The sequence below is a fragment of the Pezoporus flaviventris genome, unplaced genomic scaffold (assembly GCF_033815535.1).
Source record: "Pezoporus flaviventris isolate CSIRO_AGI_PZ_B2104156 unplaced genomic scaffold, CSIRO_AGI_Pfla_v1 ptg000001l, whole genome shotgun sequence".
Classification (NCBI taxonomy): domain Eukaryota; kingdom Metazoa; phylum Chordata; class Aves; order Psittaciformes; family Psittacidae; genus Pezoporus; species Pezoporus flaviventris.
Genome location: NW_026892549.1, coordinates 40758672 through 40782592, shown reverse-complemented (window position 1 = coordinate 40782592; position 23921 = coordinate 40758672). Strand labels below are relative to the sequence as shown.

Below are 23921 nucleotides of genomic sequence, written 5' to 3'. Positions count from 1 at the left end.
CCGGCGCTCAGGCCCGCCCCGCAGGAAGGCCCGCCCGCCGACCCGGAAGGCCCGGCGGGGACAGCTGGCTGAGGGGCCGGGTCGGTGCTGGAGCTTCTGTCTCGCCGCCGCCGCCGCCATGGGGAAGTCTTTCGCCAACTTCATGTGCAAGAAGGATTTTCACCCCGCCTCCAAGTCCAACATCAAGAAGGTGAGAGAGGCGACGGAGCTCTTGCGGCGCTTGCCCGGCGGCTGTACTGGCCCCTCAGGCGGTCGGTTAGGCCGTGTGAGGCGCGCACCGAGGCGCTGGGACGGGGCTGGTACCGCAACGGCATGTCGGCTGTCCTGAGGTGGGACTGGGGCTGGGGCTGGGAGAAGGAAGAGGCAGAGGAAAAGTGAGGAGATAGTTGAAGTTCAGGTTTACTCGTTCACCGGTGCGTATAACCGGTGCCGTATGGCCTTTTTCCTGCCTCCACCGTGTCAGATCTGGACGAATAGGCACCACGCATCGCACAGGAGAACTGCCGCGATGTGCCCATGTTTTCCCGGTATTTCCCACCTGTCTTGACCTGGTTCCAAATCTCTTTCCCAGAGCCGGACCATTCCAGGGGCTCCAGGAGAACCTGAGGTTTGGGGGCTGTGAGACTTCCGTCAGGAAGTGTTGCAGTGGGAAAGACAGTGTCACAGCCACGGTGTCTTCTGAGCCTGCTTTTCCCTTTGGATCACTCAATTTTCTCATATCTCTTCAGTTTTTAAATCGTATTGCAGTTGTAGCTTATAAAAATCACACTGCTTATGCAAAGCTCATTTGTTGAAATGCTGGATGAAAATAGTATATTTTATGTGATTAGAATGGGAATTTTCACTTGTTAAGTATTTTCAATAGATTAAGCCAGTTAAGTATTTATACGTGAACATATTTAGTGGTGGGGTTTGTATTTGTTTAAAATACAAACTTGTTTTAACTAGGTATGGATGGCGGAACAGAAAATATCATATGATAAGAAGAGACAAGAAGAATTAATGCAACAGTATCTGAAAGAACAGGAATCCTATGATAACAGGTGAGAACTGGCATAAGATCACACACTTTTCTCACTGCTTCGGGTTTTCATGGCAGTAAAGATCATATTGTGGGTTATTTGGAATGCTGCCTCCCATTTGCTGTGGTAGGAGGAGAGGACAGTGACTCGTAAATTGATTTGGGATTAACTAGAGGTCACAGGAACTTCTTTAAAGTGGCTTGTGTCTTCTAATTGATTTCAGAATATGCTGTGTTGCACAGAAGAGCAAGTAATCTTGTGTGACAGTATGTTTTGTAGAATCATAGAATGGTTTGGGTTGGAAGGGACCTTAAAGCTCATCCAGTTCCAACCCCCTGCCACAGGCAGGGACGCTTTCCACTAGATCAGGTTGCTCAAAGCCTTATCCAGCCTGGCCTTGAACACTGCTAGGGATGGGACAGCCACAGCTTCTCTGGGCACCCTGTGCCTCACCCCCTCACAGGGAAGAATTTTTTCCTAATGCCTAATCTAAATCTCCCCTCTGTCAGCTTAAAGTAATTTCAGTTTAAAGTAATTTCAGCTTGTTCTCTCTATGTGCCCTTGTAAAAAGTCCCTCTCCAGATTTCTTTCAGGCCCCCTTTAGATACTGGAAGACTGTTAGAAGGTTTCCCTGGAGCCTTCTCCAGGCTGAACAGATCTGTCTTTCATAATTCTGTGGAAAGTTATGTTTCAGTTGTGGTTGAAATGTATAGTTTTTGGTGTGCAGTGGAACATGCAAAAGTATTGACTGGTCTCAGTTTTTTTGACATTCAACTTTTGTTACTCAAGTTAACAAATGAAAAATTGTGTTATTATAATTTCCTGTTGCACTTTTTTATGTATATAAATACCCCAAACTGTCCTTTTTATTTAGATTGCTTATGGGGGATGAACGTGTGAAGAATGGACTTAATTTCATGTATGAGGCCCCACCTGGAGCAAAGAAAGGTACTGTGGTTTCCTGATTGTGAGCAGACAGGACTGCAGGGCTAAAAACCTTCACAAGAAATAAGCATCATGTCTTTTATTTTAAAATAATGTGTTCATAGTGAGGTAATGCTACAAGGTGTGATTTCCAGTTCTTCTTCTGGGAATATGCAGACATACATAGTATGTAACAATTTTGATCTCACAATGCTTTATGTTCAGACTGAGAATGGTTGGGTTTTCTTTTTAAATAACAGTACAATGTGAAGGGAAAAAGGAAAATAAAATATCTTTTCTGGCAACAGCAGAAATACTGTCCTTGACCAGAGATGTTTCTTTAGCCTATTTTGAAGCCAGTTGATGAGGAGGACTGCACCTTACCAAGGTGGTGACTCAGACCACACAAACCTGTATTTTGACAGAGTTACTTTCACTTAAATTTCTGCCTGTAAATCAGCTTGATGCGTGTCATGCACAGAAAGTACCCAAGCAATAAGTTAATTAGTTGGAGTTTTATAAATAATAGAGATTCTTTAGCCAAAAATGCTGGCTAACCTGACTCTGGTAGGTGTGACTATGACTGTATTTAGTAGATTCATAAACAGAAGTTACTGACTACCCCGTGGATACTTACATCAGTCAATTTTAGGGAAATCTGAATATAAGTGCAGAACTAAGAAAATGTACTCCCATTAAAAGAAAACATGTTCCCTTTAAAATGCATCTTTCCCATTTGCGTTAAAACCCTTGGAAATCCTTGGAGGTGGTTATGGAGCAACTTTTGCAATTGTTTTTAAAGTTCTTAAGTTAATCCTTTAAGCTTAGAGCAAATGCAATTTTAAACTAGTGATTTTTTGCTAAAAATTCCTTTTTTTTTATTTAAAGTATTGTTGCTACTTTTGGGAAAAAAAGATTACATTTTTTTTGTATTTTTATCAAATTGGTGTAGTTTTGAAAGATTATTCTTGCTTTGCAGGATTTGTAACCGTATGCTAGATGCTGATTATTTATGTGTGCTGTATTTACTTTCTAGTTGCTGAGTATTTGCACTATTGTATTAATGTAAACAAACTGTTTTGTCTCCAGCTTAGACACCAGCTGCATTTTACATGTATGAGTAACATATTATTTCTTTTCTTCCCATGATTTCTGAAAATTCCAAGAGGAAGCTAAAGAGGTATTTCATTACATTGTTTCTTTACGTTTTCTTCCTACTTACTTGAAAAGTATTGAAAAAAAAGAATCAAAATTACTATGTTTTCTATTTTATAGCAAGACGGAGAGACAGAATACAAATTTGAATGGCAAAAAGTGGCCCCTCGAGAAAAGTAAGATGTCTGATTTTATCTGAATAAATGTATTTCTTATTACCTGCCTTTCAGATTCTTTTCTCTTTTTTTTCCTTCCCTTTCTTTTCCCATTTTATCTTTGAAGAGGTCACTTGTATAATCTCATCATATCCTGGCAGTTTATTAGTAAAACCTGTAAACCTGGAACTGTTTCCTTGATAAGCTCAAGTTCTTATTTGAATTTTACATCTGTCTGGCAAACACATTAAAACTCATGTTTACTGGAAATACATCTCTGAAATGGATACACGCTTAACAATCAAAGATAGTTTTGTATATTATGGTTTAAAAAATAATGTAAACTCAGTATTTGTTTTCTTTTGTGTTTGTGTAACAGGTACGCTAAGGATGATATGAATATCAGAGATCAGCCATTTGGTATCCAGGCAAGTTACATAAATTTCACTCTGTGGATGTCTAGGGTATCTTTCAAATATTGTCTAGCTGCAGCATTCACATGAGCTCTCTTAATTTTATCATCTGTTTCTCAGTGAATTTAAAAGCTTCTCTTATGCCTAATAACAGACATTTCTGTGAATGTTAAGCTATGTTGTTAACTAAATTATGTCAAGTCTTTTATTTTTATTCTTTTTGTTCCTTTTAGGTGCGGAATGTGAAATGTATTAAATGCCACAAGTGGGGCCATGTAAACACTGACCGAGAATGTCCCTTATTTGGCCTGTCTGGAATTAATGCGAGTTCTGTCTCCACTGATGGTTCAGGTAGGCAATGAATATCTTTTAAAGATGCAGGTTAGAAACCTTTGGGGAACTTACCATGTTTAATTTTAGGATGCTTAAGTTTCAATATTTCAAAGAGTTGATGAATTAGGGAAAATGCTTCTTTATTCTAAATGTAGGGTCCACAATTTCAAGTTAAATATTCCAAATGACAGGGACTTAATTTTTTTAATTAGTAACGCATTCTAGAATGATGCCATAATGAATGTTGCTTTGCTTCTATCTGTGGCAAAAATTGAGAAGCTGCAACAAGATTGTTTATAACACCATGAAATATTTGTGTCACAAAAGAAAAAAGCCTGTAACAGATCGTCAAAGACTGTCCCAGTTCAGATTCCGGTAAACTGCTTGGAAAAGCTGGAACTGTATCAGTGTATCTTTGTGAATTACTTGGAAAAAAAGGGGAGGTTTGGGGTTGTTTCACATATGTAATTGTGCTTCTGTAGGTGGACAAGCAGTTGAAATCTAGATTTCCAAATGCCTGGTTTCCTTTCAGTGGCTTCTTGCTGCTTCCTGAGCTACATTTTTTTTCCTCCATTAGTTTTCCTGTTATTTGAAATCACAAAGTGTTAGATGAGGTTTGAAGAAGTGGGTATTCTAGTCTGAGGTGCCCCTGCGCATGGCAGGGGATTTGGAAATAGATGATCTTAAGGTCCTTTCCTACCGTAACTGTTCTATGATTCTATATAAACATTCAAATTTAATCTCTTTTTTACCTACAATACTTTGTTGTCCATAAGTTGTAATGCTTTTAAGAGATTGTGACACCGTAAAGAAACACTTGGTAACATGGGTGAGTCTTCAGCCTTTCTGTACTGTGCTTTAAGATCATGTGCCATGTTGTGTATTCGGTTTTGTAGGGATGCCATTACAGTTGCACACTTAATAATACCTAGTTTCTTCTGTCTTTCCTCAGGTTATCTGTTTTATGTAGTAGCTCTTAGTTTTATTCCATATTTAGCCTACCAACAATTTTGCTTTTCAGAATTAGATCACCTGGATATGTCATTTCTTTGAGATGAGTCCTGGAAGACTGGAGTTAAAGGAAACAGTGCCTCTTGCACTTCCCTGCTTGTAGGCACCGTCTGATTATTATACCATTGTGTGAGCCATCCTGTAGTTGACTTTCTTAGCCTTTCTTTTCCAGTAGGTTATAACATTATTTTGTTGCCTCATTCTTATCTTAGACGAAATTGCGCTTGGAGCATTCAGTGGCAGTAGAATTGTATTGTGCAGCTCTTGCATATCAGATATGCTTTTGTGCTGCAGAACTTGCTCCCACCCCAAGTTCAAATGGGTAAATTTTAGATGTGTTTTGGCTGGGAAAGCAGGAAGCATTTGTACTTGCTTGCATGACCTTGAAAATGTTCATCCATAAAAGTGTAATATGGACACTTTGCAATGTCAATATAAGACTAACTGCTTGTTTCAAACCTAACTGAACTATGCATCTAGATGCAGGCAGTGTTTGACTGCTGTGGATGTTTCCTAGTCAGATGTTCCCTGGGTAGCTTTCCAAACCGTGTTTCTAAGCCTAAAGAGAAGGATTTAGCACACATAATGAATTTTGTATGAAGAGCAGTGCTGTAAAATTACTCAGTTGTTCTCAGAGTGTGCCAATGCCCTCTCATTTTCAACTTCGGAACTTAGAAGACAGTGTTCTATGCTGAGCATAGACTTTTTTATAGGTTGAGGAAGGATTTCAGGGCGTAGGGTTGGGTGACAGATCAGGGTTTGTATATATAATTTGTAAGACGCTGTTCCTGGATTTGAATAGTCAGCTGTAATGATACTGATACATTTTCTTCCTTTCAGGGAAACTATGTAAAAACACTGTAGGTAAAGTTTAAAATAATTTTAAGTTCTTGATTTAACAGCAGATACAAGGCTTATAGGAAGTGGTAATATCATTAATTAGATCATCATATGAAAGGTTGCCTACTTTTTGTAACCCCAGGAATACAATCCTTTCATAAAGCTTTTATAAAACTTCATCTGATTTAATAACAAGCTAAATTACGCTCCCTTGACACCTTCTGGAAATTCCATGTATGCAAATGAAGCACTACAGTTAAGTGAGAACGCAAGTTATGGAATTCACTGACTCTCTTAAGGCTCATGATTCATCTACACGGCAAGTTAAAGCTTACATCACACGTTTAAAAGAAAAGTTGGGAGTTTTTTTAACTAAACGCTGGCAGCAGTCACATCTTACCTGGGATGGGAGTAAGTAATTATTTTTGCGTTGCTGCTAATTGTACCCAGTTGTTACAATGCTGCAGATCTGCAGTTAGCTCTGTAATACTAACCTACACTGAAGGTAAAACAGTGTTTTTACATTTCCTATCAACACTGCAACATTAAAAAGACAAATTCTATCATGTTCTTACCAGTATCCCCCAACAATATAATCTTGTCTTGACGTTTTCTCTTTGCTGCTTTTTGTTTCCTCTCATTACTTCTACTTAATGCTTTGTTGCTAGCCCTAATGCTGAATTGGTATCCACCTCTAGGGACTTTCTTCTGCTACTCTGTACAGCACATCTTCTCAAGCTCTGCTTCTTCCTGCTCCTCTTTATCAATATTTGCATGCACTCCTAAGCTGCTTTTGTGTTTCTAGACTAAATTCGTAATGATTTTCTGATTATATTATAGTACTGCAAATATGTCCGTTGCCACACTATTCTTACTTAGATTGGCCAGAACTGCAAAAAAGTACTGCTTTTTAAGGGACAGACACTTGTAATGATATAATATTTTCTTATGAAACCTTTATGGTTAGGTTTAAAAAACTACAAACAGACCAAAAGCACTTTATTTTTTTCCCACCCATCTCCACGCTCTCCCACCATGTATGACAAATAAGTGACTCTTCATGCTTAGAAAACTGGTAAAACCCATGTAAATAGTCCAGTGATATTCATTAATTATGAATATCAATAAGTAGGTGTATAAATTATGAAACGACTTGGCATCTAAGGTCTGAACTCCAAAGAGCGATTTCCAGAAGCTGTCTGTTCATTTTTAGAATATAGAAGAAAACGTATCTCTGAAGAGAGCGATCAATATGGTTTTCAAGGATAGTGATTGCTTATGGTATACAGCAAGCCTGGAATGTGTATTTAATTTATTTGACTCAGGGTTTTAATAGATAAATGTGTAAAAAATAATGTTTGCAATCAGGTCTCAAAGTTGACAAATGTTGGGCTAAGGTTTTAGAGCAAATAATACTTTCAAAGGTCAGGAAGTAACTGTATATGTAGAAAATCATCTTTGAAAGCTTGATACTAGCCTGTATGTCAGGAAACTGAAATGTAAATATTGTCTCATAAATGGAAGGGTACATCTGATAACTGCAGATACAATAAGGAATAAAATTTTAGTACAGTAGTCAATATACCTGCACTGCAATTCTATAAAAAGTATTTATAAAAGAATTTAGAAGTATTTAGAAGGACCCAATTTAGGCTGTAAATCATTGAATTTAATCTTTTTTTAAAGAGCAAATTTTTGCAATATTCTTATGAAGTCTTTGAAATGATCTTTATTGCTTCAAATTTAGTTACTTGGTAGCACTTTATTTCTTGTGAGTTATAGTCTTCATTCTAATAGAAGATGATCTCTCATTGTTTTCTTGCAAACTGAACTGAGTAATTTTTTCTAAGCAGTGTGTGGTAGTTACACTACTTAAATTTAGCTTAGGATTCTTTAAAGTTTGGAAACATTCTCCCTTGTTAGAGCATGCTGTTGGAAGATGCTAGTCCCTGCCTTGCAAAGTATCTTGGCTGGTAATGAATCTCTAAGCAATCAGTACTTGGGAACCCTCGGCCTTATGGTTCTGAATCTGATATTATAAGGACGTTGGCATCACAAATTTCTGCAGATGTAGCTTTAAAGAAATGGTCTGGCTTCCCTGTAGGAGACTTTCAACAGGCCTATTGTTTCTGAATCTTGTTTTTCTGCTTTAAAGAAGCACACGTAAAGTCAGTCTATTTTTCTCTGTTTTGTCCATTGCTGTCTTACTGTATTTACCCAAATGTATTTCTGTCCAAAGAGGAGTGTGTAGGAACTTAACTGCTTTGCTGTAAAGGATGGAAACATCTCATACATACAAGTTGAGGAACCACAGGAGAAGTTCATTATATATCAGTTAGACTCATGACTGAATTCCATCATGTAATAACTTTGAAGTCTTTAAAAATATCTAGTGTAGCAGGGTGACTGCTCTCAGGAGCATTATTGAACAGAGTTAATTAACCGGGAAAGGAAACAGGACGGTTTAGCAGAGGTAGGCAGCTCATCCCCGAAACACTTGCTCACGGCCCACACAGCAGAATGGGGGAGAGAATCGGAATGATGAAGGTGAGAAAACTCATGGGTTAAGATAGACAATTTAATGAGATAAAGCAAAATCAAAGTTCATTCACTACTTCCCATTGGCAGGTAGGTGGTGTAATCTCCAGGAATGGCTCCATCATTCATAACGGTTACTTGGGAAGACAAATACCCTACCTCTGAACATCCCCCCACTCTTCGTTTTTCCTCTGGCTTTATATGCTGAGCATGAAGTCATATGGTGTGGGATATCCCTCTTGTCAGTTGGGGTCAGCTGTCCCAGCTGTGCCGCCTTCCAACTTCTTGTGCAGCCCCAGCCTACTCATTTGTGAGGTGAGAAGCAGAAAAGGCCATGATGCTGTGCAAGCACTGTTCAGCAATAACTGAACCATCCCTGAATTAGCAACACTGTTTTCAGCACAAACCCAAAACACAACCCCATACAAGCTACTGTGGAAAAAAAAAAACAACTCTATCCTAGCCAAAGCCAGTACAAACAGTGATAGCCATAGTATTGCTAACAAATCTTCATGCGTGTATAAAGGATTGGCACTTGCTTTTTTGGAGGGACATTTTCATCTTTCTCCTTGATCAAAAGCAAAAGCTTTTGACAGAAAATGAAAGTAATATTATTAGGATAACCAAATAATTGAGTTAAATACAGGAAGAGCAGCTTTTCCCCATCCTTCTTACTTTGTCCAAGAACTGGGCCTTCAAAGTTCTTAATTCAATGGTAACTTTCATTTAACAAAATCCCAGGAATTAGTGGGGTTGGTTTGTTCAAATGCCCAAATCAGTGAGTTTCAGGGGCAGACTTCTTACTTGAGTTGAAAAAAAAGTTTAAGTAATGCAGAAGCCAAATTCAAGAGCACTTGATAAAAACGCAGTTTGTGTTTTGTTCTAATTTTTTTCCTGCTTCAGGAGATCAAACCAGAATGTCTTATCTAGACTGAGACTATTTTTTCAGCCTCAGAGGAAATGTTTGAGTTCAAACGAATGAAAATGAAACTCCTATGCCTGATTTAGTTGTATTATGTGAAGTTTCTACTCTGATTCTCTGTAAGGAAAGAGTTATTGATCACCTACATACTTCTATTTTTTTTTCCACATCACAAAATAAGCACCAATATAGGCTTTTTCTGCCACATAAATTCTATAAGCTGTGATTCTCTTATTTCAGCAGAAGGATACTTGTCTTAGAATCTTCAGTGAAGACTGCATTGTAATCTTCCTCTTTGAACATAAACTGATGGCAGTTGCTGGTTTGGATTCAGTGTTGAATATCTTGTATGCAAAGACCACTCGTGGACTTCAGTTCACCCAGGTGGAACCACTGCAAGGCAAATGCATGTCTGTGGCACAGAACTGTGTTCTGTGATGAGAGGCTGCTGTCGTTCAAGATTTGACGTACACTGCAGCGCTCCAGCAAACAAGAAAAATCACAATCGGTACCTTAACTTAGGCATGGTGGCTTGGTTATTTTGCTTCTGGGACCATTTTACTCATCTAGCTGGTAATTCATACAAAAAAAATAATAATCTTACCGTTAAAAAAGTGCCTATTGAATAATATCTCACCAGTGAATAGAGATTATTTTTGCAATAAGGCAATTTCAGTGGATGTGGTTATCATGGGATAATCACACCCCTGGGGTACAGCCTTGTCTGTAATCTCCCAGGAGTGTAATTATTTCATGATAACTGCACCCCCTGGTGTTGCATTATTTCCATTATGAAATTCTTAGTTTTAGATAGAAAGTAACTTACTTTGATCACTGGAAACTGCAAAGTAGTGTTAGAATATTCCAGCTGTGAGGCTTACAGGGACCAACTTACAAGATTTATTTCTCCTTTACAAAGCTAAATTAGGCAATCAAAATGCTTCTTTGGCTAAACTGATTTACAAGGGTTTTTACTGATAAAATCCTAACTTTCAGATTTCAGACAAGGTGAAAATATCAGTTGTGGTTCTGACTTCATGTGTCACTGTGTATATATGCATGTGTAAAATATGTAATATATACCAGCAAAACAACCCCAGATCACTAGTATCTAGAAGTTTGCCTGTTTTTACAATCCTTTTTCATCATTAAACAGCAGCATCTGCTGATCTCTGTGCTTTTCAGTACCTTTTGTTTGTGAAATCTGAAAAGCATTTGACTTTTTTAGAATGGAGACTGGTAGGTTTTCTGTGCAAATGCTTTGAAGTCATACTGTTATTTTACTTCAAAATTGCCTACAGTTTTCTTGGTCAGGTAAAGATAGGACAAACTCAGTACTACTTTTTAAATTATTATTATTCTTTATTATTTTTTCCCCAAGCAATCTATCTTATTCAGTGAGGGCTGAGGAGCTGGGATTGATAAAAAGCTGTGGAAGCTTAAATGCCTACAACTTTAATCATCTGGTGTTTTTTTGAACAAATAACCTGTTATTACTATCAGCAAGTCAGGCTAGTGTCTCAGATGGGGAGGTAATTTTATGAATGACATAGTTAGAAGTGGGATGGTAAGGTTAAAAATGTTTCTTATGCTCTTGGCCTGTGAAACCTAAGACTGGAGAGTGCTGAGCATCCTTCTTTGCTATGGACTACTTTGAATGATTTACAGCCAGCTGGCTCTGTATGTGATCTGTCCAGTGAAAATACCAAGGAGAAATAGAGTACTATAAAGTGATCAGAGTGTTTTGGAAAATTCAGGCAAAAATGGTAAAGCTATAATGGAGTAACGTGTGTGCATCTTGTGTCTTATGGTCTACAGAGAGAAAGAAACTGTAGGTATGTCTATGAAAATGCAGCCTTCTGAAGACTCATTATCAGCTCCTACAGTCTGTGTCCTCTTCCTTCACTGCCTGAATGCCCTTAAACTAATTGTGGTTGTAGTTTCCATCAGTCTATCGCTTAGTGTGTTCATCTGATATTTAGCTTTTGGGTGAAATTCCTTTCAATAGTAATCACTTAAATTAATCGGTCATACAGAGACAGCAAAAGAAAAATCTATATTATGTCTAGATCGTGTATTTTTTAGTGACAAATATGGTATTTTTTTGTTTCCAAATAGATAGAAATCTGCATTGTATCAGGAATACAGAAATTTATTTGTGTTCTCTTGAATCTAAAACAACAAAGAAAAGGTATTTGAATATGTTAACTGTGAATATTTGTATAAATGGTCATCTGTAGAAACATACAGTGTATGAAACCTTCCTTTATGATCTGCAGCTGAGACCTTTGATTGTGAACAGTAGGAACCTTAACTAAATCTTCACATAGTTAACTGTCATATTTTAGAATAATCCTCTATTTATGTTTCAGAACACTCTGTATTTGGTGTGAATGCATAAAATACAGATTTCTATTAGAAGCCTTGTGCTTGGCATTAAAGCAATAAATATGGATTCCTAAAGCAGTTTGATAATGTTAAATGGTTTTTACTACTCAGAAAAAAAGTCAAAAGGAAACTTGGGTTTCTCTGAAATACTCAACGACAAAAGCATGGCAAATTATACTGAAATCAGTGCTAAAGTGTTAAATTCAGTTCAACTGCAGACCCTCTGAAGAAGAGCTAATTAAAAGCCAGAGGTTTTTTTATTCATCGATTTCTCTCAATGCCAACTGCAGCAGTCGCTTTGAAGTGTAAATATGGTCTGAATGCAGCCATCTCTGAAATGGATGGGAAAATTATCAATAAAAAAAAATGATCAATTCTGAATTAGTGGAGGCAGCATAAATTTGCTATGTTCTGCATAACCAGGAATCGTGAGCACATAATTTTGATATTAGTTCTTTGTCCTTTAAATAAATAAATGTCTACTATCTCTGTCACAACCACTGTAGAAGTTCACAGATGGTACAGTGTGATTAGGCTCAGTCTGTGACTTCTATTTTTTTTTCTCCATTTTTGTTCAATTTCCTTTTAAGCCATATGAAAAAAGACACACAAAACTGTGCAGAGAAAGTACATGGGTGTATTGACAAAACTGTCTGCTAATTTTAAAGTTAGTTACTTTTTTAAGGCAAAACCTAAACAGCCTTTTATGATGCGTTACGCCTTTGCTACCACACAGAGAAGGCAGCATTCTGAATCTGGAGTATATTCATCCTCTGTGTGATGGTGTGCTAAACTGAAACTCACCAGCAGAATGGTTTTTGGAAATGTAGTTCATGTGGAAGAGCTGTTTGCAGCTGTAGCAGAGCATGGCTTTAGTTATCACTGTTAGTTTTAATTATCACAGAAAATCAAATTTCCATTTGGAAGAATTATGGCCTCATGTTGTCCAAAATGCATATAAGAAAGAATGAAGACAACATGCTTTAGGCCTGCTTTGTTAACAAAAAATATGTAATAATAAAGGATAAGCCTTGAAAGTATTTTGTCCTTTATTCGTAAATTGATTTTTAAGCATGTTGGAGTGGAGTATACTAAGTGTGACATATACCAGTGAATTGATAGTGGATATGCACGTGTGTTGTGTTTACATTCATGTTCATGTAAATTACATCTCCATTACCAAGTCCAAAGTATGATGATGGTGACATTTTTAGGTTAAAATCATCACATCTATAAACTAAAAGATGTCCCACACCAGAAGACATTCTCAGGAAGGGGAATCTGTAGAAAAGCCCTATTCCAAATGTTCAGTTTTAATGATGCACAAAATGGGCATTAGTTAAAATAAAGGTTAAGAAGTTATAATTAAAATGATACCATGAAGAATCTACTGCATTTTCCAGTAATTTTTACACTGAGTAGTCTGTTTCCTTTCATAGCGATGCATAACTGCCACTATCTTAAGTACATCTGGTTACTGTAATTTCCCCTGCCACAGGTGGGAATAGTGGTTACATTATTACTGTTTCTTACCCGTTTGCTTTCTATATGTATTCCAAATAAAAATCCATTTAAAACTTAATTGATTGTAAAGAATAACTCACTTTGCCCATCTGCACTGTGGCAGCAGCAAAAGCTTTTATCAATAAATTGAGCAGGTACTGTCAAGATTGTGCATCATGAGTAGATAGAATTAAAACTGCTATTTTTGATGATACTGGCAATCATAACATTATGGTCTGTCTTTACTGCCACTGAAACCGTTGCAGAAAAAGCAGTATTTCATCAATACAGTCACTATGAATGGAGGTTTTAGCATACTGTTCTCTAATATTGGATAACTCGAAAAATGTGCTTTAGATGTTTTAATGCAAGTCTGCTAGATGGTTCATTACAGCTAGCGATGTTCTCCTGTGCCCAAGCACCTTAGAAGAAACACTCTGGCAAGAACAGTGCATTACATATGTTCTGCATTTGTAGCTTCGGGAGCAGTACAGAAAGAATCGAACATTAATTGCAGCTATAGGTTTCTCTTGTTTCGGAGCCAGGAGTGGGGGCAGTAGTGAAGGGTGGGTAGAGCTTGCTGTAAGCTAGGCATTTAAATAACTGAAATCCAGAATTGTATTTCCCCCCTGGTTGTTCAGTAGAACCAGAACTGATTCTGTTAAATAGATCTCAATTAAGTATGATAAGAAATCAGGGTGATCTTTGTTTGTTATAAAAAAAGGCATTTCCAATATGTTGTAGAAATCCTAGTGTGTTACCCTTCTGTAATCCAGTATAATTGATCCTCATATAGGCTTCAGAAGAAAAAAAAACTATTTACAGCTCTTTTGTTTATTTAATTGTACAAATATGAAGGTACACCAACAGCTGTTGAGCCAAGGTTGCACTCAGGTTGTACTTTGTGTAGAATAAAATCCTTCTTTTCACACTTTACTGAATGGCTTGAGTGTCCAGGTTTTGCTCCCTGACTCTGAGTCAGCTGAGTTATCTGGATTTTTTCCTTAGTATCTTAAACAGAAGATAACACAGAATTAGTAAAGCAAGAACTTCAGTGGGAATTAAGAATCAGGAAGAAGCTGTAGCCTATTTGCTTGACAACACCATTTCTTAAGAATTCTAAAAGCCATGAAAAAATGTTTTAAAAATCCTTTGATGGGTCTTTAACTATGGAACCTCTTTTGTGCAAGCCCTTAATATAATCTTAAATACCTGTAGCTGAAGAAAACTTAACAAGTTGTCAGTTGTCTCAATGCATAAAAATAAGTATGATATCAGTGTGCAATTAATTCGACTATATGGTAAAAAGCTTTTCCAAGACTGTGACTTAATTTTAAAGCAGATAAATGTTTTAGTTTTAAGCAAATGTCATCTGGAAAAGTTTTAAAGGGTTTTTTCTTTTCTTTTTTTTTCCCCTATCAAAATGTAAATTCCAGAAAATAAGCTTGACAGTCAGATTCAAAAATAGCAAGGTACTGTATTTGACTTGTTTCAGAAAGAATAAGAAACAGATGATGAAACGTTGTAACTTTGAACTTATTTTTAGCTTGCTGATGGATGAATGCTGAGAGACTACTTGTCAGAAGTTGTAACATTCAGCTATTTTTACAGGATTCCTATATCTAACGCTCTGTCAACTCATGGCATAGTGTCATCTCCAGATGTTTTCAGCTACATGAGATCACACAGGTAGCTTGATCACAGATGCTGTCACAAGTCCATACAGAATTCATCCATGAGGACAGTTTTCATACTCCACAAAGTATTTTTCTATGCCTGATGCAGGAGTGATTTTTTGCAAGTTGATGGGTGCTGTCCAAGAGTACTTAGCTAACACCAGTTCCCAAGATTTAGCCAGCTGAGAGCTTCTCAGCTCAATCTTACCATCTGTTTTACAGTCTATGACTTAGTTGGAACTTAGCCAGGCAAAGGCAGATAGCTATCAGGTATACTTATTACTGTTTTTGTCTGAAGATCTTGGAGGGTGTTGACGTTTAGTCATAACCCAAAGGCTGAGAAGACTGACCAGTTTGGCTTACCAGGCAAACCAGGTTTGATCACAGTGGGCATAATTGCATCTCCAAGAAGCAGGACTCCTGAGTCAATTCACCAAACAGAGGAAGAGGCCCTCTACCAAGCAGCGTACTGGTACCTCCAAGATACAAGTTTTGGCTCCTAAAGTAAGGAAGCCAAGGACACCTCTGAGAAGCTGAGTTTTGCAAACCTCTGTTAATTGAGGTTCAGTGTTTGTAGTTGCTTTTACAGTTTTTGTCTCCCTTGTTTGTACTGGCCAGGAGAAATTCCTTACTTACACTTCCACACTTACTTGCAGTGTGGAAATAGGAATGTGATCATTTGCTCACACATTTAGGCATCTACATTTTTTAAGACACTGTGAAGAAGCAGCCCAAAAAGAAGTGTGTTACAAGCCCTAGTGCTGTCACATGAAATATTTATGCCCAGGAACCCTGAGAGACCTCAAACTGTCACTGATACTTCAAAGAAAATCAGATCTGCTTATCAAAATAATTAAATTGAAATCATTAAAGTATAAATCAAAATCAGCCTCTTGAGTCATGAATGGGAAAAGAAAGTCACCAAGTGTTGATTCCTGTGATTCCAAAGCAAAGGAGTTCAGTTGTGAGAATAAAAATGTTATTTATTCTCATTGTGTTGCAGAATAAAAGCAAATAGTAATAGAGCTTTACTTTAAGCTGTGCAGCCATTGTAAAATACGTCTTAGTTAAACCTCTTGGCTTTGTAAGCAGATAGGAAACACTCTCTTTAAGACTTGCCAGATCAGATACTGTTTTCTCTCTACTGCGGCCTAGCATTGCTACCTGAGCAAAGGTAGCGATGCAGTGTTGGTGGCATCGTGCAGCAGAACAACTGAGAAGTTCAGTGGCATTGGCTGTTCGCCTGTGTCATCCTCTCAAAAATGTCCATGTTTTTAAAACTCAGGCATCACATGGTGCTTACAGAGTACTCCATAATCAACGGTAGTGGACAGTGTGCATGTACTGGGGTCTGCACACAGGAGGGTTGTGAAGTAACACTGTTTTGACTCTACTTCTATTTATGGGCTGTCCTTACAAGCTAAGCTGAACCTAAATTGCTGTTTCCCTCATAATTAAAGGGAGACCGAAATTTATCTTATAAACTGCTTTAGTCTCGAGGTTCTGTAGGTGCATGTGATGTATCTTGTATACATTTACAAAACAAGGTAACATGGATTTGTTAACTGTCCTTGTCGTGGTAATGCCTTGTTGTGACTAAAATATTGTAGATGGAGCTATGAGCATCTCTGACATCATTGACAAACAAGGAAACAAAAGTCATGTAATTGTTAGTATTTTTTTGCATGGCTTGCTTTCCTTCTAAGCCTCCCTGTAGTTTTGGTTTTTAAACCTTGTGCTGATTTCACCTCTAAAAAGCATGTGGAAGCTAGCTCAAACGTTTGTATGCAGCTGTGTGTTGGGTCCCAGCTGGAGCAGCACACCGATAGGTCTCTTGTTCACTTGCATGGATCAGTGTGATAGAGCACAACGCACATCCACTGGGCGCAAATGCACAGAAATCGGTAGTACTGTGCATTCTTTGTAAGCATTGTAAGTAAAAGAGGAAATGGTTTTGCTTACCTCTTTCCAGTGCTATGCACAAAACAAACCTGAAGGATTTGTTTCTAGAAAATAATGTTAAATAGTGCTGTTGAAGGCCAATATGCCTTTGCGTCTCTGGTCTAGATTCTGCCTGTAGTCCTTCTATGGAACCACAAAGTTACAGCTTCTGTCTTAGTTCTTTTGCAAATCTGTATAGACTGGGACAAGTTACATTAATCTATCTAATGCTAATGAGAATAAGTATCCAATACACATCAAAATGTGTACAGTGCTGACACTGAAGAGGGAATACCTGAAAAATTAGTGGGGTTACTTTGTTAGGCAGTGGCTCTTACTGCCTTTGTGTAGTAGGGGTATTCCAGGCTTCAGTCTGGTCAAATGGTTTGGTTTCTTTGGTATGGTGAATTATTCTTTCATGACTCTACACTTTGTCTCCATTCAGCTTCCTCGTACAGGGTATTTGACTGAATTGCATGGCTGGATTATGTTGTTTTTTCAAATCAAGACAGCCAAGTTCTGTTGTTAGGTTTCTGTCTAATGTCAGCTTCAGCTCTAGCCAGAGTAGATTTGGGCAAACAGAGCAAGGTTGTAAGTTTGAAATAAGCAAAAAATGTAGATGCTAGAGCCCATCTACATTCATCAGCTGTCAGTGAGCTTACAATTACACTAACGTGTAAGAAGAAAAAGCACTTTTGGTAAAATCTATGGCAAGGGGGTGGGAAGCAACCCCCTACTTAATAAAAATGTAAACTCAAGGAAAACTTCTAAGGTATCTCATTAGAAAATTCTTTTGCCAGGCAAAATGAGGGACTTGTGAAAAGAAAGTAATGCAAGGGCTCCTTAAACCATTTTCAAAGTTTTATCTTCTTCCTTCCTGCTTTACATATAGGCCTGCCTGTTTCTGTATGCAGTGTATTATATGAGAAAACTAAGAAGTCGAAGCTAACAGTTTGAGACAATGCTAGTTTACTTTCCATATATTTTCCATAGTAAAAATCTCTCTTTCCATACTACTCTTTCCATACTACTCTGCATTAAAAATCTATGAGTCTTGTCTATCTCAGTAACTAACGAACTCTTAAAACCACAAAGCAGGATCAGTAAGTTTCATAAGACTAGTTAATCTTATCATTTACAGTTAGTTTACTGAAGTAATAGTTATCATGTGCTCCATGCTCTGTTTTACATTCCTTCTAATTGAGATTTACTTTACACAGTTGTGCTAATTCATTGACAGGAAGGTTCATGAGTAAACTAGTGAGAAAATATACTGAAAGCGACCTAACAAAAGAGTCTGTGTTTAGGGTGAAGGGAAAGGACCTAGCTGGACAAGTACATGAAGTTTAGGTGATCACAGGTATTCAGTTAAAGCAAAAGAGTGAGTTACAGGAGTTATAAATTGTGCGGTTGAGTCTGAATGATCCAAAATACATCTCATTTTTTACTCCTTGTTAGATGTTTGTAAAGAAAGATGACAAGTGCCTAATCCCAAACACTTCCTCTAGTGCAGCGTACAATGTGATTTTTAAATTGATAAACCAGAAATCTCTGAGGAGGTCACAGCCTTGAGGCCAGACATACCTGGGTGCCCCAAGTAAATAAGTAAAGATATAGGTAACTTTTACATTTATTTATTTTATTCTGTATGTATACTGAGTTTCAAATAATGATTACTTTTTACATTAAAGTTCAAAAATTTGTATCATTATGAAGAATGCCTTATTAGTGACAGAAGAGCATTTTTGTGTTGTTTTAAGGGAGAGGAGGTACCTAAAAGTCTTATTTAATGTGCTTTCTTTAGGTTTCTTGTGCTTTTTTGCTATAATAAAAATGTATTCTAGACTTACCTAAATATATTGTTTTCAACATGACAAAGTTACATAAGAGAATCTCCTTGTACTTACAGAAAAATGCAATTATTTTCTATTCTGAATCTCCAGACTGCTGTTTTAGAAAATCATATCTGATTATTTGCTCAGCAGAAGATTATTGAGTTGATTTAGCTGTGATTTTACTTAACAAAGCTTCAGCTGAATTCCTACTGTGGAGTCCAAAAAAGGTAGAGAGATATAAATGATACATTCAGACTGTGATTTTTGTGAACAGGGCCATCAATGCACCCCTCGGAGCTAATAGCGGAGATGAGAAACAGTGGGTTTGCACTGAAACAAAATGTACTGGGGAGAAACTTGACCGCAAATGATCCATCACAGGTAATGATCTTTTTACCAGTAAGCTGAAAATGTCTGTAAATCTAAATGTGATTGCTTGTGAATTGTAACTTAATGTTTTCAAATATGCATATCCATAGGAAAGCTGAATAGCTATACGAGTAGAAAAATGTCCAAAACCTTACTGCTTTCCAGCTTTGTTTCAGTCAGAATGGTGAATCATAAATTACTTCTTTTAAAATCACATATAATAAATTAAATCCCTCCTCTGGGTGATTAGAAATTGTATTTTTCCTGAAGGGGGTGGTTAGGGCTTTTGCCACGTACTTCTGATACAATGCTAACCTTTGGATGAAGTTTGAGGAAGTATGCACAAGTAATTGCCGCCAGGAATGCTGTATCTGAGTCAGTCAAATAAATTGATTGACTATTGTTACATTTATTATTTTGGGGGGTGAAAATGTGTAATTGTCTTTACTTAGACTGCACAGAGTACATTTCTAATTGAGGTGCTTTAATAAAAACATAAAGTGAAAAATTCATATGTGCTCCTTGAGTGAGCCACCATGAAATGGCCTTTGTCCATACAGCAGGATAGTCAAACCACTTGTAAAGAGGGGACGACCTCAAGCTGGCCTTGACATCTTGAGTAAATCAACAGTTCATTGCATCTCCACAGACGGATGTATCTTTGCATTTAAAAAAGCTGGGTTACCCCAGAAAAACCTAGCATGGGGGCACTGTTAAATTAAGCACAGTGATACCAATGTGTTTAGTTCATGTTAGGTGTGGTGGAGGGGTTCTTTGGGATGAGCTTTTAATCTTTATTTCTTGTTTCTGCTCCTGAGTGTGGCTACAATTAAAAACATGACGGTGGAGAAATGTAGTGTACCAGATGCACATAATTTGAAGAATTCAGGGTCTTCAAAGTAACTATGCTTTGCTGATTGCGTTACTGTATGTAGATTATATGATTACGGTATTTTGCATTGATAGAACACTTTATGAACATTTGAAGACTAATAGCACAACAGTGAGGTAGATGTGTTAATACCCATTTTCCTAATGACTAAAGCGAGACAGAAAAGTAATTTGCTTAAATTACCCTGAGTTCAAGCAGGACTAGCATCTTACCTATTCATCCAAGCATGATAACAATGGAGTGACTTATCCTGGGGAATCATGTGGGCTATAGAATGGGCTCATTTTTATTAACTATTTCAGAAATGTTTCTTTCCCTAGCAGTGATTTTTTCATCCGTTCCTAATAACTCCTGTTGTATAACCCCACATTAAACACCTACTCAGCTTCTGAGACAGAATGTGGGGGATTTTTTTGCTCTGCAGTGAGTATGCTGCTCTTTCCAGAGAGTCTTAAGCTGACTTAGTAATATGAATATATTTGTGCCAGTGCAAAAATAAGGTGCATAGAGGCATCAGTTTAAGTACAGAAATCTGAATGAAGAGATAATTTTTATATGTAAGAACTTAACATCTTGCCATATTTTCCTAGGAATTCATTGCAAGTGAAGGAGAGGATGATCCAGAAGTTGAATTTTTAAAATCACTGTCAACCAAACAAAAACAGAAACTTCTAAGGTAAGTGTGATACCTGGTGAAGGGGGTCTGTATCACCAGGAGTTCTGACTGTGTGGTTGTCCCTGTAACTCTTCTATGCCACTGAAGAATTTAGCACCATCAATATAGAAGAAAATCAGCTTAGTTGAGCATGCAGCTGACCACAAATGGCATTATGCAGCATGGGCTTTTAATCCAATTGGTTTTGGTTTAATCTGGCTGTTCTAGTCTTGTTGTGACGCCTTTGCGCTGGGGCTTGTTTCCAGTTTAACAGGTATACTGAAGTACTAACAATTGGCTCGCTGAAGATGCTGTCAGTTGCTGTTTTTAAGGTATGATTTTGCCTCCACTGTTCATAGCATCTTCTTCCAGGCTTAAAAATCCCATGTTCTTGTTTACTGGTTTACAACTTGACAAGGTTTGTGTGGCTAAACTGAACCTCACCTTGCACCCAGTCAAGGCTGGCTCAGCTCCGCAGTGCTTTCAGCTCAGGGCTTCCCATTTGGTGCTCCAGCAGAGGGAGCTCCCTGTGGTCTTGTTCTAATAAAAAGTCAATGAGCTTTTCATTCTTTGCTTCTATCCTACTGATCTTGCTTTCTTTTTGCTCTGTTATTTTGCAATGTTATCTTGAAATAACCTGAAAATGTTTCAAATGAAAAATATTAACTATTCCTACCTAGTAGATCCCGTACAGGTATCATTAGTTAAAATGGCCTTTTAGGTTAAAAGACATGGGCAATGGGAGGAAGGGAGAAAGGTGAATGGCTAAGCAGGTGCATGAGCAGGTAGGTACATATGGTGTTTGCATATATAATAAATAGTTCTCTGAAAGCAACTGGCGTATTTTATGTTACTTTTAAGTAAGGAATGTGTATGGAGTTTGAGTAATTAAAAAAAATATATACTTTTAATTTCTTCTGGCCCAACACAATGAAATTATAATACTTCATATTTTGAAAGTTAGGTTCAGTGAATATTTGGGTCCTTTAGATATTACTAGTCTGAAGGGATTTTTTCAAATACGCTGAAAGTAGTTTCACTATTCAATCACTGAATAAGAGAAGAGTAAGCACAGATACGAAATTAAAACTAGGTGAAAGCAGTCAGATAACAGTGAATGCATCATGTGCATGGTGGAATATTGTACTTATGGCTAGAAGATGGAAATACTTAGTTGTGTCAGAAGAGGTTATTGAAAAGACCCATACTGTTTGCCTGTAAGACTCGGAGATGCAGGTTTTAGAGTGTCTTGTTTCCATCATTAATAGAAGGTGAATGTTAATTGTGGGGGGTTGTTTCATTTTCAAAATCTCTTCTAAAAATGTACAAACAAAAGCAGCGATGATTTCCCAGTCTCCAGAGCAGGCTGACAAGGGAGATAAGCACTACTGAATGTATTTATTCCTCGTTACAAGGCTAAAGTTGATACATCTTACTTATCTTTTTTAAAATTAAAGAATTTAAAAAATCATATCCCCCTGTTGTGAGGGAGCAGCTGTGGATTACAGGAGGATTCTTAATATGGTTAACCTCAGGTTAGAAGTTTAAACATAATATTTTGCTGAAAGGGGAAAGGAATTCAACATGTTTTTAGGAAAACAGCATATTTGCTATAGTGTAGGTCATTGTCAGAAGTAGTGAACTTTAAAAGTCTTTGTAATTTAGAATATCGTAACACATCTGATTGCACTACTGTTCTGTTTTGAAATTAAAAGGAAGTTGGATCGTCTGGAGAAGAAAAAGAAAAAGAAAGAGAGAAAGAAGAAAAAACAGCAAAAGAAAAAAAGCAAAAGTAAACACAAGAAACATAAGACGAAATCCTCTTCCTCATCCTCCAGTGAGACTTCAGTAAGCAGCAGTGACAGCGAGACTGACAGCAGAGATAAAGCGGCACAAAAGAAGGTGGATTCTAAGAAAAGAAAAAAAGACAAGTTTTCAGAGGCTAGCAGCAGCAGCAGCGATTCAGAAGGAAAGGCAAAGACAAAGAAGGAAAAACTTTATGAAGATCTCTCCAGTAGTCATGGTAAAAAGGACAAAGATAGGGAGACATACAGGCCTTTAAAGCAAGACAGTTCTGCGGAGAGCAACAAATGGAGCTCCTGTGAGGGGGAAAGAAGGTCCAGAAGCAGATACCATAGCACCAACGAGAGAGAAACTGAAAGAAAGGAGAGGAATGGTAGAAGCCCAAGCACGGATGAGAGGAGCAGGAGAAGCCCTTGCACAAGTCACAGCAGTTCCAGGCAAAGGCAAATAAGAGAAAGTCCAAGTCAAAGCCTTGGTGAAGAGTGGCACAGGAAACATGAAAAGAGAAGCCCCAGCGCAGATGTTCATAGAGACAAGAAAAGAAGCAGAGAGAGCTATGGGGAGAAGTGCAGTAAAGTGGAACACAGAGAAAGGAGCAGACGCAGTAGAAGCAGAAGCAGAGAGAGGAAAAAAAAGAGATAGCATAGGGGACAGGTGCAAACAAGAACGTCTCTGGGTTTTGATGAATACCTTTAACAAGGGCTCAATTACGCGTTGCTGTTCATTTTCCAACCTCTGTAACTAGATTTTCCTACATAAAGCCAACAACATCATTTCTATAATGTTGGAATATTTGTAAATTAGGTATAAATGTTATGGTATTTTTCTTACTGTATAAATATCCTTGTTGGCAAATACCTCATGTATACACAGAGTAATTCATAGACCTGATTTTAGGGGTTTAAAATATTTCAGAGCAGTATGTAGTATTTTTGGTTCTGTCAGTGATGATTTCTGTTTAGATGCAACTGTCAGGGGAAGCAGAGAGTAATTTGGGAGGAGTCCTGGGATGTGCTGAACAATAGCAAACAGTTGAGATAGTTCTGCATAAAGTCTTCTTCAGATATCAAAACATCGTATTGTCAAGGGTTTGGGTTTTTTTCATACTGAAGCATTTTTCCTAAAGTTCCCTGTAAGAGATCAATTTCCTGAGTTAAAACAACAGAGAAGACATAGTTCACATAAGTGTGTAGCCAACATTTTTTGACCTCCTGCAGTGTACAGCTTGGTCAGGGCTATCTAAACATCTTGAACCCCTGTTGCTGTGTGTCAGTACAATGTCAAGTTAGTGTTCAATAATCTCTCAAGACATGAAAAGAGTATTTACTGCCTCAACTGCTTCAGGTATTTCATTGTTTGTGGTAGAAAGTGAATGTAAATAGTCATCCTTTTGTTTTCATGAAACAAACTTTTGAGGTTTTTTTTAATGATTGTCATTTGCTGCACACATTGTTATGCAGATGAACTTCCATAATAAAATACCTTCTTCTTTAAAAACAGTAAGAATTGCTGCCTTCTCCAAGTTCTGAACCAGTACAAATGCATG

At 37.5% G+C, this 23921-nt stretch overlaps 1 protein-coding gene across 1 annotated transcript; it reads left to right on the top strand.

The window, feature by feature from the left end:
* The first annotated feature begins 80 nt into the window (after nucleotides 1-80).
* CIR1 (corepressor interacting with RBPJ, CIR1) lies at nucleotides 81-23874 on the top strand. Its single transcript, XM_061453926.1, has 10 exons — nucleotides 81-190; nucleotides 949-1043; nucleotides 1897-1970; nucleotides 3113-3126; nucleotides 3222-3277; nucleotides 3636-3684; nucleotides 3903-4020; nucleotides 18931-19037; nucleotides 20508-20593; nucleotides 22288-23874. Exons 1-10 carry the CDS (start codon nucleotides 119-121, stop codon nucleotides 23015-23017), a joined length of 1401 nt encoding a protein of 466 aa, XP_061309910.1. The 5' UTR covers nucleotides 81-118; the 3' UTR covers nucleotides 23018-23874.
* The last annotated feature ends 47 nt before the right edge of the window (nucleotides 23875-23921 follow it).